General features: G+C 37.6%; 1 protein-coding gene across 3 annotated transcripts in view; it reads right to left on the bottom strand.

Annotated features, from left to right (window-relative positions):
• Nucleotides 1-18,056, bottom strand: part of Myo9a (myosin IXA) — a 196,257-nt gene that overhangs the window by 116,652 nt on the left and 61,549 nt on the right. For all 3 annotated transcript variants that reach the window (XM_055621828.1, XM_055621830.1, XM_055621829.1), the window contains 4 exons: nucleotides 17,141-17,238; nucleotides 11,898-12,024; nucleotides 8,047-8,136; nucleotides 4,289-4,405 (listed from right to left, as the gene is read on the bottom strand). In XM_055621828.1, coding sequence (XP_055477803.1) covers nucleotides 4,289-4,405; nucleotides 8,047-8,136; nucleotides 11,898-12,024; nucleotides 17,141-17,238 — 432 coding nt within the window. The remainder of the gene's footprint in view (nucleotides 1-4,288; nucleotides 4,406-8,046; nucleotides 8,137-11,897; nucleotides 12,025-17,140; nucleotides 17,239-18,056) is intronic.

Raw genomic sequence — 18,056 nt, 5'->3', positions numbered from 1 at the left:
AGAAGAAGAAGAAGAAGAAGAAGAAGAAGAAGAAGAAGAAGAAGAAGGAGAAGAAGAAGAAGAAGAAGAAGAAGAAAGAGGAGGAGGAGGAGGAGGAGGAGGAGGAAGTTAAACAGCAACAGATCAGTTAATCCAATTAAAAAATGGGATACAGAGCTAAACAGAGAATTCTCAATAGAGGAATATCAAATGGCAGAGAAACACTTAAAGAAATGCTCAATGTCCTTAGTCATCAGGAAAATGCAAATCAAAACAATGCTGAGATTTCACCTTACACCCATCAGAATGGCTAAGATCAAAAACTCAAGTGACAACACATGCTGGAGAGGATGTGGAGTAAGGGGAACCCTCCTCCATTGCTGGTGGGAATGTAAACTTGTACAACCACTTTGGAAATCAATCTGGCGCTTTCTCAGATAATTAGGAATAGTGCTTCTTCAAGATCCAGCTATACCGTAACTCCTAGTCATATACCCAGAAGAGTCTCAAGTATACCAAAAGAACATTAGCTCAACTATGTTTGTAGCAGCTTTATTTGTCATAGCCAAGAGCTGGAAACAACCCAGATGTCCCTCAACTGAGGAAGGGATACAGAAAATGTGGTACATCTATACAATGGAATATTACTCAGCAATAAAAAAACAAGGAAATCAACTCCACAAGGAGAGCAACAGAACCAAAAAATCTAAGCACAGGGGTCTTTCCTGAGACTGATATTCCAACCAAGGACTATGCATGGAGATAACCTAAGACCCCTGCACAGATGTAGCCAATGGCAGTTCAGTATCCAAGTGGGTTCCATTGTAGCAGGAACAGGGACTGTCTCTGACATGAATTGATTGGCCTGCTTTTTAATTACCTCCCCCTGAGGGGGAAGCAGCATTACCAGACCACAGAAGAAGACAATACAGCCCCTCCTGATGAGACCTACTTGACTAGGATCAGAAGAAAGGAAAAGAAGACCTCCCCTATCAGTGGACTTGGGGAGGGGCATGCATGCAGAGGGTGGAGAAAGGAAGAGATTGGTACGGGAGGAGGGAGAGAACCACGGGGGGATACAAAGTGAATAAAGTGTAATTAATTTTTTAAATAAAAACACACACACAAAAAAAAAATAAGGAAATCAATTTGCAGGTAAATAGTAGGAACTGGAAAAGATCATCCTGAGTGAGGTATCCCAGAAGCAGAAAGACACACAGGATATATACTCACTCATAAGTGGATATCAGACATGTAATACAGGATAAACTTACTAAAATCTGTACACCTAAAGAAACTAATCAAGAAGGAGGACTCTGGCTAAGATGCTCAATCCCCATTCAGAAAGGCAAAGAGGATGGACATTCAAAGAAGGAGAAAACAGGGAACAAGACAGGGGTCTGCAACAGAGGGCCTCTGAAAGGCTCTACCCTGCAGGGTATCAAAGTAGATGTTGAGACTTATGGCCAACCTTTGGGCAGAGTGCATGGAATCTTATGAAAGAAGTAGGAAATAGAAAGACCTGGAAAGAACAGGAGCTCCACAAGAAAAGCAACAGAACCAAAAAATCTGGGCAAGGGGTCTTTTCTGAGATTGACACTCCAACCAAGGAGCATTCATGGAGATAATCTAGAACCCCTGCACAGATGTAGCCCATGGAGGTTCAGTGTCCAAGTGGGTTCCCTAGAAAGGGGCACAGGGGCAGTCTCTGACATGAACTGATTGGCCTGCTCTTTGATCACCTCTTCCTAAGGGAGCAGTAGCCTTATCAGGCCATAGAGGAAGACAATGCAGCCAGTCCTGATGAGAACTGATGACAAGGATCAGATGAAAGGGAAGGAAGACCTCCCCTATCGGTGGATTGGGAGAGGGGCATGGGTGGAGAAGGGGGAAGGAGGGTGGGATTGGGAGGGGAGGAGAGTGGGAGCTACAAGGTGGATACAAAGTGAATAAAATGTAATTAATAAAAATTAAAATTAAAAAATACAAACTTAAACATATGTAACTTCTGCATTACAGTATTTATACAAAGTGCAGGGTGAGTGAACTATTATCTTAATTTGAGAAAGCAAAAAAATCCCTAAACTCAAATGTTCTTAAGTCCAAAGAGGGGAACAGAAGCATAGGTATAAGAAAATCTTACCTAAGTGAAAGATTAGTAAGATAACAAGAAAACTATGTAACTCTTCTTAATTTGATCTTAACCATGAACAATTTTGTTATCAGTACTAAATTAGCAGGTACACAAGATAGCTCAGCAGGTAAAGGAGGTTGGCACCAAACCTAACAAGCTGAATTCTATTGTAGAATCCACCTACTGGAAGAGGAAAACTGACTCATAGACGTGTTCCTCTCACCTCCAGATAGACACAAACACAAAATAAACAAATAAGTAAATTGATAGGTAGGTAGATAAACAAATAAATTAATAGACAAAAAAATTGATAAATAATGTTTATTTTAAACCTTCATTAGTTCTAAAAGATAATAATACCCCACCCCAGCAACCCAGGCCCAAAACAAAACAAAACAAAAAAAAAACCCAAAAACTAATTTCCTCATGGTTAGTGTCTGCTGTAGAGGACATAAATGTCTTCTCTTCTCTTTTTGGATATTTGACTTCTAAGAATTATCTTTGTAACACCTTACTATGAATGACTCCAATTCAACTCTAACATGTAACTCTAACATGTAAGTTTGATTATTAATATTCATTGACAATTTCACAGAATCTAGACCCTCCTAAGAGACAGCTCTCAGGAACTGTCTGAGACATTTCCAGAGAGTTTAAATGAGGTAGAAAAAACCTCTTGACTGTGGGCAGCATTATTCAATCGGCTGGAATAGGGGAGAACAAGGGTGATGTCTCAGGCTGAACACAATGATGAGAGAACTGAACACCATAATCTATCTCCTTCTGCAGACACGAGAGCTACCTCAAGATCTTACTAGCATTACTTACCCACAATGGAGGGCTGTACCCTCACAAAGTGAACCAGATAAAGTGTTGTTAAGTTACTCTAGCCAGCTATTTACAATACCTAATGAACCATTCCCTCTTTCCGCCTACTTCCCAAGCCCCTCTTTGAAAATGGGTCTTTGCCTAATCTTCCTATATTAGCCTCTTGAGTGCTGGGATGACAAGAATGCACCGCAACCCCAAGCTCAATCTCATTCTAACATAAACATAAAACTCTTGATTAAATGAGAAAATTTCTCCACTGGTGCTAACAGACACAGTCAACAAATTAATATGATGAACATAAAAGATGTTTTGAAAACTGTATCAAGAGGGTTTTACATAATTATAGTACCTAAAAAAAAAAGCTAGACATATAGAATAAAATGAAATAATGTCCTTCACAAAAAAGTTCATTTAATAATATGTTTGAGATTTAATTTTATAATTATGAAATTACTTGAAATATAAAATATAAAAATATTTTGAGTCAGTAGGATTAAACAATAAAGATAACTTTTTAAAATTTTATTTATATATTTATTTGTTACATTTTATTCACTTTGTATCCCCACTGCAACCCTCTCTTGTCTCCTCTCAGTCCCGCCTACTCTTCCTCTTCTCCCTCCATGCCCTTTCCCTAGTCCCCTGTTATCTTAAAGATAACATTTTTAATCAGATTAAGTAAACTGGGCCATAACGGCTATTAAGAATAAAAATTAATCTGAAATTATTAAAGCTATATGTATATAATCTGTCACAGAAGTAAAGTCCAAGGGTGGGTGTGGTGGCATGCATCTTTAATTCCAAGTGAAAGAAGGAGAATGGTTAGGTCATACCTAAACTGCAATATCCTGTCTTAAAAATATGAACAAACAAGCAAAATGCAGGGCATGATGACACACCCCTTTAATCCCAGCACTGAAGAGGCAAAAGCAAGTGAATCTGTTAGTTCAACCCCAGTCTGGCCTACATAATGAGTTCCAGGACATCCAAGCCTATATACAGAGAGCCTGTCTCAACAAACAAAACAAAACAAAATCCAGAAAAAATAAAACAAAACAAAAGTTCCAACTTGACAAAAAATTCTAAAAGTACAATACTAAATACTTTATAAATTAGGACTAGAAGAAGCCTTTCTACATAAGTTAATACATAACTGAAAAATTATAAAAGAATGGCAGAAATGGAAAAAAACGGCATGAATATTTAAAAAGTAACTAAGAGAAAAAATATCTGCAGTATGCATCAAACTTCATCTCTAAAATCTGCACAGTACCTCCTACAGATTCAAATACTCACCAGTTCATAAACAGTTCTCAGGTAAAGTATAACACAACAGATCTTTACCTTAGTTTCGTGTTCCACATCTTTACTGTTCAGAAGCGCATGATTAATGCGAAACACTATCCAGTCAAACAGAGCACTATATAAAGACTTAGCCATGGAGTTTCTCACTGTCACAGCCTACAAAACACAAAGAGAATTATGAGTGCAAAGAAGAATGCTAAGAAGGGATTTTTTTGTTTGTTTTTTGGTTTTGCTTTTGTTTTTTCAAGACAGGGTTTCTCTATTTAGCCTTGGCCTGGACTCACTTTGTAGATTAGGCTGGCCTCAAACTCACATCAATTGGCCTGCCTCTACCTCCCTGAGTGCTGGGACTAAAGGCATGCACCACCATGATCTGCTAAGAGTAATAATTTCACTAAGATACAATAACAAGAACTGTTACTTTTTTTTTTTTTTTCAGAAAAAAAAAACTATTTTTAAATTAGAAACTAGTTTTTCTGTCAATTTAAATAGCCAATAATGAAAGTTTTCTATAAGTATTCATTAATTTAGTCCAACTCAGGGATCTAGGAACAAATTGCCATGAAACAAAAACAATGTATGAATCGCTCAATTCAAAGCATTTTTACTGACAATGGGGGCATATTTTCTCTCAGGTAAAGGTGGTAAACAAATGACCAACTATGATATCAGTGATTATTCTAGGTTAAGAAAGAAATCTGAAGCTGGGCAGTGATGGCATGCATCTTTAATCCCAGCACTCGGAAGGCAGAGGCAGGTAAATCTCTAAGTTCAAGGCCAGCCTGGAGTACAGAGCAAGTTCCAGGAAAGCTAGGACTACACAGCTAGGACTGTCTCAGAAAGAAAAGAAAGAAAGAAATTTGGTGGCACAAAAAAGATATTAGCATTTGTAAATTCCTTCATACACTCTTAAAACATAGACATAAAAATGCCAAAATGATCTACTATCTATCCTCAGTGTGTTACCCAAGAACTGCTTCATCCCAACAAATAGTAACAATCTCTTAATTAGGGAATTATGAAATTTACATTTTCTCTCAGCTCACTATTTTCTTGGTACAATCCAAGCCCTCTAAATCTGTCTGGGGTGGGCATTTCAGCCTGCATGTAGCTCCACGCAGAAGAGAAGATGGGGATGTGCCTAGCAAGCTGGCTACCTGGAAAGCAATAGGTTTCACTGAGAGACTCTACTTAAAAGAAAAAAGAAAAATTAAAGTTTAAAAAATACAAATGCATGCAAATACACATGGAAACAAAGGTGCAGGAGATGCTATTAATTAAAGAAAAATCTCATTTATAGAAGAGTTTAAAGCCAGGCCTAGTGGCTCAAACCTGTAAATCCCAGCACTAAAGAATTTGAATCATCATAAAAAAAAAAAAAAAAAAAAAAAAGATTTTGAATCATGACCAGATTTGTCATGAGCTTTAGCACAGAATGAAGAGATGGGGGAAAGAGAAAGAGAGAAGAGAAAGAGAGAGAGACTTTGGTTTACAAAAATTGAGTCCTGCCACTTAAAAGAATATAAATGCTAATAATGTTCTGCTGTTTCTATTAACATCTGTTTTCAAGTGATGAGGAAATAGGAGTGAAGACTACCTGTCAATCCCTGTTTCTGAACTCACTCTAGCTGTGTGCAGCAGGCAAATCAATAAAATAATTAGACTATAGCACAGACATCTATAGACACAGATCCGCCCACCTCTGCCTTCCCAGTGCTGGGATTAAAGACACGTGTCACCACATCTGGATGAGAATTTTCAAGTACTTATTAAACAACAAAATAATCAAAAAATATTATGAAAAAATAAAACAAAGATTAAAAGCTAATTTAAAGGTAACACATAATTAAAATTGTATCTTTTGTTAAAAACACTGGTAAAGAAAATATTAAGCTGGGTGGTGGTGACACACGCCTTTAATCACAACACTCAGGAGGCAGAAGCAGAGGCAGATGGATCTCTGAGTTCAAGGCCAGCCTGGTCTACAAAGTGAGTTCCATGACAGTGAGGACTACGCACACACACACACACACACATACACACAAACACACAAACCTTTCTCAAAATAAATAAATAAATAAAAAGGCAAAGTATTATAAGCAGCAAATGACTAAAGAAAACTATTCAAGAAGAAATAATCAACAGGTTGCAATTCTGCTTTTATTTATATAACTCTATCATCTGTTTGCCCTACAATATTAAAATGAAATAGAATAATGAGGAGGGGCTGTGGACTTAGTTCTGTGGTAGAATACTTATCTAATACATACAAGGTCCAGAGTTCAATGGACTGGAAAGACAAACAAAAGACTAAAACCCTTGAAGAGGGGCTGGAAAGACTGTTCAGGGTTTAAGAGCACTTCTAGACAATCTGTCTAGACTTGGGCTCAATTCTCAATACCCACATGGCAGCTCACAAGTGACCCTAACCTTTGCCTGCATGGGCACTGCACACATATGGCACAAAGGCAGAAATGCAGAAAAACACCCATACATATAATATTTTTTTAAGATCCTTGAAGAAAAATAAAAGCTTACTATTTAAAACCACACTGAGCCTCTGGTACAGAAAGGTACTCTGGACATCACCAAAGGAGTTTGTATGTAAATACTAAGCTAGTCATAAACCCTCTGATCTATAATGCGACCCTGCCTACAAGATATGCTAGGGCAATGATGGCACAAAGCTTGTGGGAGTAGGCAACCAATATCTGATTTGACTTAAGGCCCACACCACCAGATGGAACCCAAACCTGACCCTGCTTGAGTGACCAAGAACCAGAGGGTATAAAGCCCAGGGACCTAGGGTAAAATCAAATACACTGATCTAAAACATCACAACAAACAAACAAAAACACAGTGATAAAATGACTCCTTGTTCAGACATCCTCAGAGCTTCCTTCTACAATTCGAGCAAATACAGATGGCCCACAGCCAGACATGGAACAATCAGCCTAAATGGGATGTCTCTATAAAATCCCTCCCCTCAGAGCTCAGGAAACCCCTTGGAAGAGGAGGCAGAAAGAGTGTAAGAGCCAGAGATGATGGAAAACAACAAGAAAACAAGACCCTCTAAATAAACTCACACGAACTCACAAGACTGAAGCAGCAGGCACAGGGCCTGCCCCAGGTCCTCTATGGCTCTCAGTTTAGTGTTTTTTATGAGATTCCTGAGCGTGAAAACGAGTGGCTCTCTGATTTTTATGCCTTCTCTGGGGCTTCTTTCCTTCTGCTGGCTTGTCATGTCCAACTTCCATGTGACAATTTTTGTGTTATCTTATTATATTTTAATATTAAAATAAATAAATACAAAACCATACTGAATTTTAAGCTTCCAAATCTATGACAAATTTATAATCTTTCCTAGAAAATATCTCAATTAACATATTTTGCCTACTATCATCTTCATTTTGAAAAGAAAAAGGAAAGGAAGAAACCCCTACAAACCCTATATCTTAGACTATTTCTAACAGGAACTCAATGGCTGGCTCTTTGACCTCCCCACCCCCCAAGGAAGGAGCAGTCCTGTTAGGCCACAGAGGAGGGCTTTGCAGCCAGTCCTGAAGATACCTGATAAAACAGGATCGGATGAATGGGGAGGAGGTCCCCCCATCAGTGGACTTGGAAAGGGGCATGGTGGAGATAAGGGAGGGAAGGTGGGTTTGGGAGGGAATGAGGGAACGGGACACAGCTGGGATACAGAGTTAATAAAATGTAACTGATAAGAAAAAAAATAAAATAAAAAAAACTTGTATCTTAGAATATTCAAAATATTTTTATTTTCAAGAAAATCATACCTCTGCCAGCTTATATGGTAAAATAAGCTTTTCTCCCACTGTCACTGTCTTCCTTGTAACTAATGCTTCAAATAGCATCTCTTCTTTAACCTATAAAGCAGAAAGTTATATTCAATATATAAAGTTTATGACAGAGAATTACTATATTGAAAAGCTAAGTAAAGAAAATTTTTAATAAAAGTCATAATGCAATGAATATAAAGAAATGCAAAGAAAATATACATTATCTTAATAATAAAGTGGAATTTACGCATAACACTAACCATAATTCCTCCACCTAAAACAGAAAAAAAAAAAGGTATACCAATTGTTTTGTTGTTTTGTTTTTTGTTTTTTTTTTTTTTCAAATGCTTCCAAGTAAGTGTTTAACTCTACAATAGAACTTGCCTGGCATGTGAAAGATCATGGATTCTCACCAGCATCATACACATCACACACACATACACATCTAGATTTCACAATATAAAGAACACGGACTAAAAGATAATAGCACTCCTTGAATTTGAGGAATACTCCTAGGGAATATTGTGCTCTAGAAATTTATTTTTATACTCGAGCATTAAACTTTCAGATAAAGATGCTCCTTTCTTTGTTTTTACTCTTACCCAAGAAGTAAATAATATGTTTATTTGTGATAGAGTCTCACTCTATAGCCCAGGCCAGCATCAAACTCATAGTGAACTTTCTGCCTCAACCTTTTGAGTATAGAGGTTCCAGGTATGTACCATCAACACCTAAATGAATTATAAAAAAAAAAAAAAATGGGGAGTGGAAAAATGGTTCAGTGGTCAGGAAAACTTGTTCTTGCAGATGATCTAGTTTCAGTTCCATTACCAATATAGTGGCTCACAAACATTGTAATTCTAGTTCCAGAGAATTTGACATCCTCTTGTAACCTTCCTGGGCATCCGGTGGTACACATACATACATTCAAGCAAAACACTTCCACACATAAAATAAAAGAATCTTCAGTACCAAAAAACTGACGTCTGCATCTGTATGTGTGCACAGTTTGTGTATGCTCGGGTACATGTACACAGGTGCTGTGGAATCAATGTAAGGAATCTGTTTATTTCTTCCCATATTTTGTTTTGTTTTTGTTTTCTGAGACAGGATCTCTCTGTGCAGCCCTGGCTGTCCTGGAACTATGTAGACCAGACTGGCCTTGAACTCACAGAGATCCATCTGCCTCTTCCTCCTGAGTACTGGGATTTAAGACACAGCCACCATGCCCAAATCTACCTTATTTTTCCAGGTAAAGGGTCTGTCGTTTAACCGAAGCTTACTGACTGGTCAGTAAGCTCAGGGTATTTGCCTTTCCTGCCATCCTCCCTCACACTCACCCTTCCAGTTCTACGGTTACAGATGCACAATCAGACCAGATTTTACTTGGGTGTGTGGGTGCAAACTCAGATACTCGTGCTTGTGTTCCCACCACTCAGGGAGGCAGAGAAAGGCAGATTTCTGTGATTTCAGTCTGGTCTACAAAGGGAGTCCAGGAAAGCCAAAGCTACACGGAGAAACCCTGTCTTGCGGGTGGTAGGGAGGATTAAGACTAAATTAAGACTAAAATCCTTGGTACTTATATCTAGGTTTAAAATAAGACCACAAGGCACAATGTCCTAATTTATTATAATGGATGGTTGACTAAATATTACCTGAAATGCCTGACTGAAATCTCAACTATGACTTTCAAAATTACAGATACAGATTCAACAGTCTACATCTTGGTAAAAATGTATTCCAATAAGTGGAATAGTAGTTCCAGTTAAAGGCACTCCTTTTCCATCCTCTTCTGTCACAGTATCATTTCACAGAAGGTAAAAAGCAATGACCAGTCATATATAAAGAAAAATAAACTCTGCAGTTAGGTATATGAAAAAGAGGCATCGAATTCTCTCACCTGGCACTGTAGCTTTATAATGGACACATAATAGTAATAATGTTTTTCTTTAAAAACTAACCTAAATTATGCCAAGGAGAAGTAACTGGTTCTATACACAATGAATTTAGACTTCTAGTGAAGGGGCACATGAACCAAGATGTGAAAGATATTATTTTAAATTTTAAATTTTAAATTTTAAATTTTAAAAAAGCACATTAAGGACTGGAGAGATGGCTCAGAGGTTAAGAGCACTGGCTGCTCTTTCAGTGGTCCTGAGTTCAATTCCCAGCAACCACACGGTGGCTCACAACCATCTATAATGAGATCTGGCACCCTCTTCTAGTATATAAGTAATAAATAAATAAAATAAATCTTACAAAAAAAAAAAAAAAAAAAAAAGAAAGAAAGAAAGCACATCAAGCTATCCCTACCTGCACCAAACCAGAAACAAGTGAGATGCTGGGCTTCAATCCACAAGTGGGTAAACAGCCCAAGTGCACACACACACACTGTTAAGTATTATCCAGAAGCAAAAGAATGCGTTTGTTTGTTTTTGACACAGGGTCTCTCTATGTTGTCCTGCTTGTCCTAGAACTCGATACATAGACCAAGCTGGCCTTGAACCCACAGAGACCCACCTGCTTCTGTCTCCCAAGTGCTGAAATTAAAGGTGTGCACAACCACTGGTTTGACCTAGAAAGATGCATCTTAAATGCATGCTACCAAGTAAAATAAGTCAATCTAGAAATACTACTAACTCTATAATTACAATTATAGTACATGTGGAAAATAAAAATTAATATGAAGATGAGTTCTGGAGCAGTAAAAAGGTTCTGTACAAGGTTATTACTGTGGACACATGACTTCATACATTTGTCAAAACCCACTCAGTGCAAAGAGTGAACCCTACAATATACAAATTTTTTAAAATACTAAAGGCAGTAAGAGATTCCAATAGGAGTATAGGCCATGATGAAAGAGTCTAGTTATATAATCTATGAAATAACCTCAATGAAGGAAGGTATTGATATCAATAATCTCAATTAAGAAAAACTAAACAGCTAAACAACGCTGAAAACAAATGCAATCTACAACTAAAGCCAAAAAGGAACACTTGTAAGAATTATCCACTAATTTAAAATCATTTTCCACAAGGAAACAAGGGTTAATTTGAATAATGTTATAAAATGAATCTTGTCAATGAGAAGTATATGGGTGGCAGAGGATGAAAAGGAATGTTTCTCCCTGTTGGAGTGGGAGCTTACAGATATGTAAGAGGAAAAATTTGAACAACAGTACGGAAAATTTGCAGACATTGGTATAAAAATCATTAGTTTATATAAATACAAATGTTTACATTAAAATTTTTTTGTCTGTACACAGTTAAAATACACTCATATATTCTCTTCATCTTTCAGATGAAACAGCCTAAAAGAAGCAACACCAATCCGATGGGGTAAATCTGGTAAGATAAAGAGTTAGCTGGAAATTATGACATACCCTAACTCCGGGAAAAACAGTGGAACACAGCCTGATGTGTAAAAAGACATGGACCTCCTCAAGCCATTAAGAGAAAAATTTTAAAGTTGCACCTCTTTTCACTACTCGTCAAGGCACCCCATCTTCAAATAATATCATCTAACCACAATTTTATTGAGAAATCTCAAACTGGAAAGAGCAACATTAGCACAAGCCCAGGACATTACACAAGCTGGAGTGGAAATGTTCCACTAAGGAATTATATGTGTCGGGGAAAGGGAGAAAACAAAGACCTAAGGGTCCTGGCACACTCACAGGTAAGGCAGGGAGGTAAGAGGATGCCAACTTCTGAAAACACTTTTTTAAAACAGTATCACATAAATCCATTTTTAACTAAATAAACCCATTTACAAGTTAAAGTATATATAAAATAAAATTGAGAAGTTACCCAGGATCTGAAATTTAGGACTGAGAACAAATGACTCACTTCTAATAATTCTGAGACAATAGGCAGTACTTCAGGATTACAGATATCAATAGAATCATCCCGGTAAGTCTTCTTTTTATAGGAGATATTACCCAAATGTAGTATTGCTGACAACAGAGAGAAAATCCTATGAAAATAAAAGGCACAGATTAAAGTTTGCAATGTGCATTCTCAAAGCTCTTTTCACTCCAAAATCCAAAACCAGTACAAAGTATGAGGTATTTAATCTTCACAAAAGAATATTAATTTTAGCTAAACTTTACTATTAACTGTATGTCAAGTATTAATCAAATTATTTACATGTAACATTATACTACAGTAACATAATACTACATATAATATACGGCATTTGTTATATAATTCTTGTAAAAATTCGAGTTTCTTGAATTTGCTGTAATGTTTCACAACAGCGATTCCTTTCTAAATGTTTCTTCTGTCTGGAATATCTCTGCCTTGTAATATTTCAGAAACAATGAGTAGGAATCTCTAAAAGGAAGTCCTTACAATCCATATTTTATCAGGTATCCTAGGAGACTTTTTATAATTAATCTTATTTTTAAATGTTTTCCTACATCTTATTATGGGACCATTGATAAATATTACTTTTAATTATAAGGCTGGTGGAATTTACTAGCAAATACCATGTCTTTACTATAAATACTTTCAATTGGATGCTCTACTTCCCTCCTGCAAAATGCCTTCTTTTCAAAATTAATCTCTCAGGCTAGAGAGACGTCTTAGTAGTTACGAGTACTGGATACTCTTCCAGAGGACCTAAGTTCAATTCCCAGGACCCACACAGTGGCTCACAACCATCTCTAACTCCAGATCCAGGGGTTCTGAGGTCCTCTTCTGGCCTCCACTGGCACCAGGCATGCACCTGGTACACAGACATTCATGCAGGCAAAGCACCAATATACACATAAAAATAAAATATAAAACAAATTTTAAAACTAACACTTCCACTAGTACCCTATAGCCTGTCACCCCAGTCAACTCAGAAATCATACTGTCTTCGTTACCTACCTCCCACTTAAATTTTTAAGAACTTTTATCAAAATACTGTTTATTTTCTCCTATTTTAAATAAACCACCATAGACTCAACATGTTCTCCTACTTACAAACAAGTTTACTGAAATATTAACTCAAACTCCTTATTTTCACTTTGCTATTCCTATTCACCACCATTTAACATCTGCTGCAATCTCATATAACTCAGAGGTTACCAAGGACTTTTCTTCCAGTTAGCTGAGAAAACTTCTCCCAGTTAGCTGACATTTCAGACATTTAACACAGCTGAACACTCTGGCCCTTCAATGGTTAAGAGCGGCTGTTATAGGATCATGAGTTTGGAACCCAGCAGCCACATAACAAGCCAGGCTTCCTGCAAATGCCTGTAACACCAGTTCTAAAGGATACAGTGGCCTCTTCATGATTCCCTGAATACAAATGCACACAAACATGTGTATATACACTCACAAAGAAATATACACATAAATGAATGTATATATATACACACACACAAATTTTAAACAGCCCTTCAATAAGGGCTTAAGAGATGGCTGGCTCACAAGTTAAGAGCACTTACTACTCTTTCATTTTACTTTGTTTGTTTGTTTTTTGAGACAGGGTTTTCTCTGTGTAGCCTTTGCAGTCCTGAAACTCTCTTTTTACGAGGCTGGCCGCCAACTCACAGACACACATGGTATATACTCACTTATAAGTGGATATTAGACATACAATATAGGATAAACATTCTAAAATCTGTACAACTAAAGAGACTAAGCAAGAAAGAGGATCCTGGGTAAAATGATCAATCCTCACAAAGGGGACGGACATCGGAAGAGGGAGGATACAGGACAGGAGCCTACCACAGAGAGACTCTGAAAGACTCTACCCAGCAAGTTATTAAAGCAGATGCTGAAAATCATAGCCAAACTTTGGGCAGCGTGCAGGGAATCTTATGAAAGAAGGGGGAGATAGAAAGACCTGGAGAGGACAGGAGCTCCACAAAGGGAGAAACAGAACCAAAAAATCTGGGCCCAAGGGGTCTTTCCTGAGACTGATACTCCAACCAAGGACCATTCATGGAGATAACCTAGGACCCCTGCACAGATGTAGCCCATCACAGCTCAGTGTCCAAGTGGGTGCCTTAGTAAGGGGAAGAGAGTCTGTCTCTGACATGAACTCAGTGACTGGCTCTTTGATCACTTCCCCCGAAGGGGGGAGCATCCTTACCAGGCCACAGAGGAAGACAATGCAGCCAGTCCTGAAGAGACCCAATAGGCTAGGGTCAGATGGGAGGGGAGGAGGACCTCTACTATCAGAGGACTTGGAGTGGGGCATGGAGACAAGGGAGGTACAGTGGGACTGGGAGGGAATGAAGGAGTGGGGCTAAAGCTGGGATACAAAATGAATAAACAAAAAATGTTTGAGTTTTTAGAGCTTCTCAGATTGTAGAATGGGTTCATGACTTTGTTTTGTATCCCTAATCTAAAATTCGCAAATGCTCCAAATTCTAAAATATTTTCAGCATGTCAATATTCACAATATTTTAAATTTCAGATCATTTCAGAATTTAACTTTTAACATTAAGGTCACTCAGTCAGTACATAGCCTAACACTTGCTTCAGTTCAGGGTCACATGCTGCCTATGAGCTATCCCGAGGGAAAATAGAACAGAAACTGAGGGAGCTCATATATTAACTTTCAGTGAATTGCAGTTTTTATAACCAATTACATATGTTTGAACATTTATACATTATACTGTTTGGTTTTAACCAACTTCTCATAAAAGGAATTGAGCAAACAATTTTAGAATTCAAGAGGCCTATCATAACAGGTCAGGCATGTCTTTTTCAACTTCTGGTAGACACTCTTCACTCAAGAGGTTATTCATTCCTAACACACTCAAACTATGACACAGTCTTCAACATAAATCCCATAAACCCTTCAAAAACAGTTCTGAAACAGCTAAATACAGAAGTGCATGTTTGTACTTTGAGTTAGCGGGGAGGATAAGGCAGCCTTTACATGCAGATCTTTGATGCCGGTCTACAATACATAATGACAAAACCCTGTCTCCAAACTAACCAGATAAAAGTTATGAGAAAAGTATTTCTCTCATAAGACAAGGTTGTATCTTTAATTCTAAATAGTTTCTAAATAGTTTGCTTAAATAAAATAATTCGGTTTTTTGGTATATTTTGTTACTGTGCTGTTGTACATGCATGTGTATGAGTGAACACATAGAAAGTGCATGTGCACGTGACTAAATGAAGATGGAGGCCCAAGTGAGACATCATGTGTCTTTCATCTAAATTTTCATTTTATATGTATGCCCACAAGTATGTCTGTGCAACATATTCATGTAGTACCTGCAAAGGCCAGAATAGGGCAGCAGATTCCCCAGAAACAGCAGCTACAAATGGTGGTTGAGGGGCGATAACGGTATTGGGAATTGAAGAGCAGCCAGTGTTAAAACTCTCCACCATTTCTGCCATACACAGGTTTAAGAAAACGCTTCTCCACTTTGAGGCATATATTGAGGTAAGGGCTCTTGCTGAATAAGAGCTTGCTTTGTTTTTGCTACCTTGATTATCCAGCTCGCTCTAGGGATTCCCCATCTTAACCTCCCATCCACAGGGACAATCATGCCTACCAGGATTTTCTGATATGGGGTCTAAGGATCAGAACTCCAGCCCTCATGCTTGCCAACCAAGCACTTCATCCAATGAGCCATCTCTTCAACCTGATCAAAACTTTTTACATTTTCATTTTGTTCATATTGCCATGAATGAAGGCTTTGTAGTTTGTTTTTTGAGAGTGCTACTGTTAGGGATTGAGTCTATGGTCTTGTGTCTGCAAATCAAGCACTCCTATCATGGAGCTACATTTATGTTATCAAGAATTTTTAATATTACAAACATATAAATATGTATGTAATATTACATATTACATATGGACATGTATGACTTAACACTACATCACTGATGTAGAAAATTTAAAGCTGTTTTTTAACAAGTAGTAGATTTTATGTTATGTCTATGGCTGGGATTCAAGAAGTTTATGAAGTCCCCAAATCATATGCAAATGTTTATGGACATACATTTTACCAAAGTATTTTAGCTTTCATCAGCTTCTCAAAGATTATATAGTTAAGGGGGGGGGGGGCTCTAATTGTAATGTGGCTAAGGTAATAGTGATACCATTTATAAAACTGTTTAACAGAACCAAGGAAAGTGCATGACTGTTACAAAGATAACCAACTGTTTTCTGGTGGGATCTGAGGTCTGCTCCACAGGAAGGATGCATGGTCGAAATTGTGACCATGGCCAAAGGTCCAAGAGGCTGTAAAAGGCTTGGCCCCAGTAGAGGGACCCAGGACTGTTATTTTGTCAAACTGTCTTCTAAACATTTATGTTATACCAACAGATTAGTGCTTGTTCTCAACCACAGTCAAACAAGATTCTTTTTGCAGGGGGAAATCAAAGCAGAGACTCATAACTGGCCAAAGTGTTAGAAAATACATAACTAAGCTGGGCATAGTGGCGCATGCCTGTAATCCCAGAACTCAGGGAAGCAGAGGCAGGTAGATCTGTGAGTTTGAGGCCAGTCTGGTCTGCATAGTGAGTTCAGAACCGCCTAGGCTATACAAAGAAACCCTGTCTCAAAAGAGAGAGAGAGAGAACGAGTGACACTTGAGTCCTCTGCCCTAGTCCTGAGTTCTGTATGAATCCCAGAGCTCATAAAGCACCAGAGAAGACAGAGCCAAGAGCCAAAGAATAGAGAGGAGTGCTGCAAAATGCTATCTTCTAGACATTACATGGTCACTGAACTTACCAACTCACAAAATCTACCTTAACTTGCAAAATCAAGGCAGAAAATAATCTCGGCATGACTAAGGGAGGGATTCATGAGGCTTCATCCCTACCAGAGAGTTACTGGCAACTGGTGGCTACCTGGGGAAAGAAAGTCATCTTTCTTCATGGAGATGGTTGCAAGCAGGCACCATAATAATACAAAAAAGCACCAATTCTACTCATTGGGTTACAGAAGAAGGAATAGGAAGAGGAAGCTGAAGGTGGATATATAAAAATACACTGTATATACACATGAAATAGTCAAACAAAAAATGTTTTTAAAAGAATTAAGATGGAGAAACCTCTCAAAAACACATCATGTTTTGTTTATTACTGGAAATATAAAACTACAGTAAAGAAATAAAAATTTTAAAACTCACTGTCTTCGTGTCTTGGGAAGAAATCCTACCATTTCCATGGCCAATTGCAAGCGTTCAAAATCATGCCTCAAATCTTCTCCCTCCACTGTGAAGCAATCCTGCTTAAGACAAGAGGTAGGAGAAAATAGATCAAGATGACCTGTTAAACAATGTGAGCCATTCACTAACTTAAGTAGGCCTCTATGTAAATGCAAATAAGAACTAGCAAGACATTTACACCTAATGAGACTCATTAAACCTCTTAAGAGTAGAGATGAAGCAAACATATCCACCAAATATTAATAACACCTTTTTCCTTCCCTTAACAATCACCAGCATAGAACATCAACAAAGACAAGGTAGAGAGCTGGCAGAAAGTATAAAAAGTGTGGATACCAAGTTTGGTTTTTTGGTAGAGCTAAAGAGTTTTAAAGTTTTAAAACATATAAGAAAGCTCAAGTCCATAAGATATTAATTCATTCAACAAATTCTAACAAGTGTCTATCGTACAGAAGGACTTGAATTAAACACATTCAAAAAAATTATACAATTAGTATAATTGCATAATTGAGACAGTATACAACTGAGAAATAAATAAAATGAAGCCTAGATTTATATAATATAAACCAGTTGGTGGTATGGTAAGAATATAAAGAAAAAATTAAAATAGCAAAAATAAATGAATGACTGAATCACTGAATTAATGAATGAATGAATACATAATAATCAACTGGAAAAAAAATTATGTCAAAATAGAAGACCCTCAAAAAGCGCATGCCACATGAATCAATAAAAACAGTACTGAGGGACTGGAACGATCATTCAGCACTTAGAGAAGACCCACGTTAGCTCCTAACATCAGGTGTCTAACAGTCACTGTAACTGCAGCTCCAAGATGTCTGACGCCCCTTGCTGGCGTTAACATCAGGTGTCTAAC

The sequence above is a fragment of the Psammomys obesus genome, unplaced genomic scaffold (genome assembly GCF_907164565.1).
Source record: "Psammomys obesus unplaced genomic scaffold, mPsaObe1.curated_primary_1811, whole genome shotgun sequence".
Taxonomy (NCBI): Eukaryota; Metazoa; Chordata; class Mammalia; order Rodentia; family Muridae; genus Psammomys; species Psammomys obesus.
Note: the sequence above shows the minus strand (reverse complement) of the source record. Positions and strands in the feature narration are given on the sequence as shown.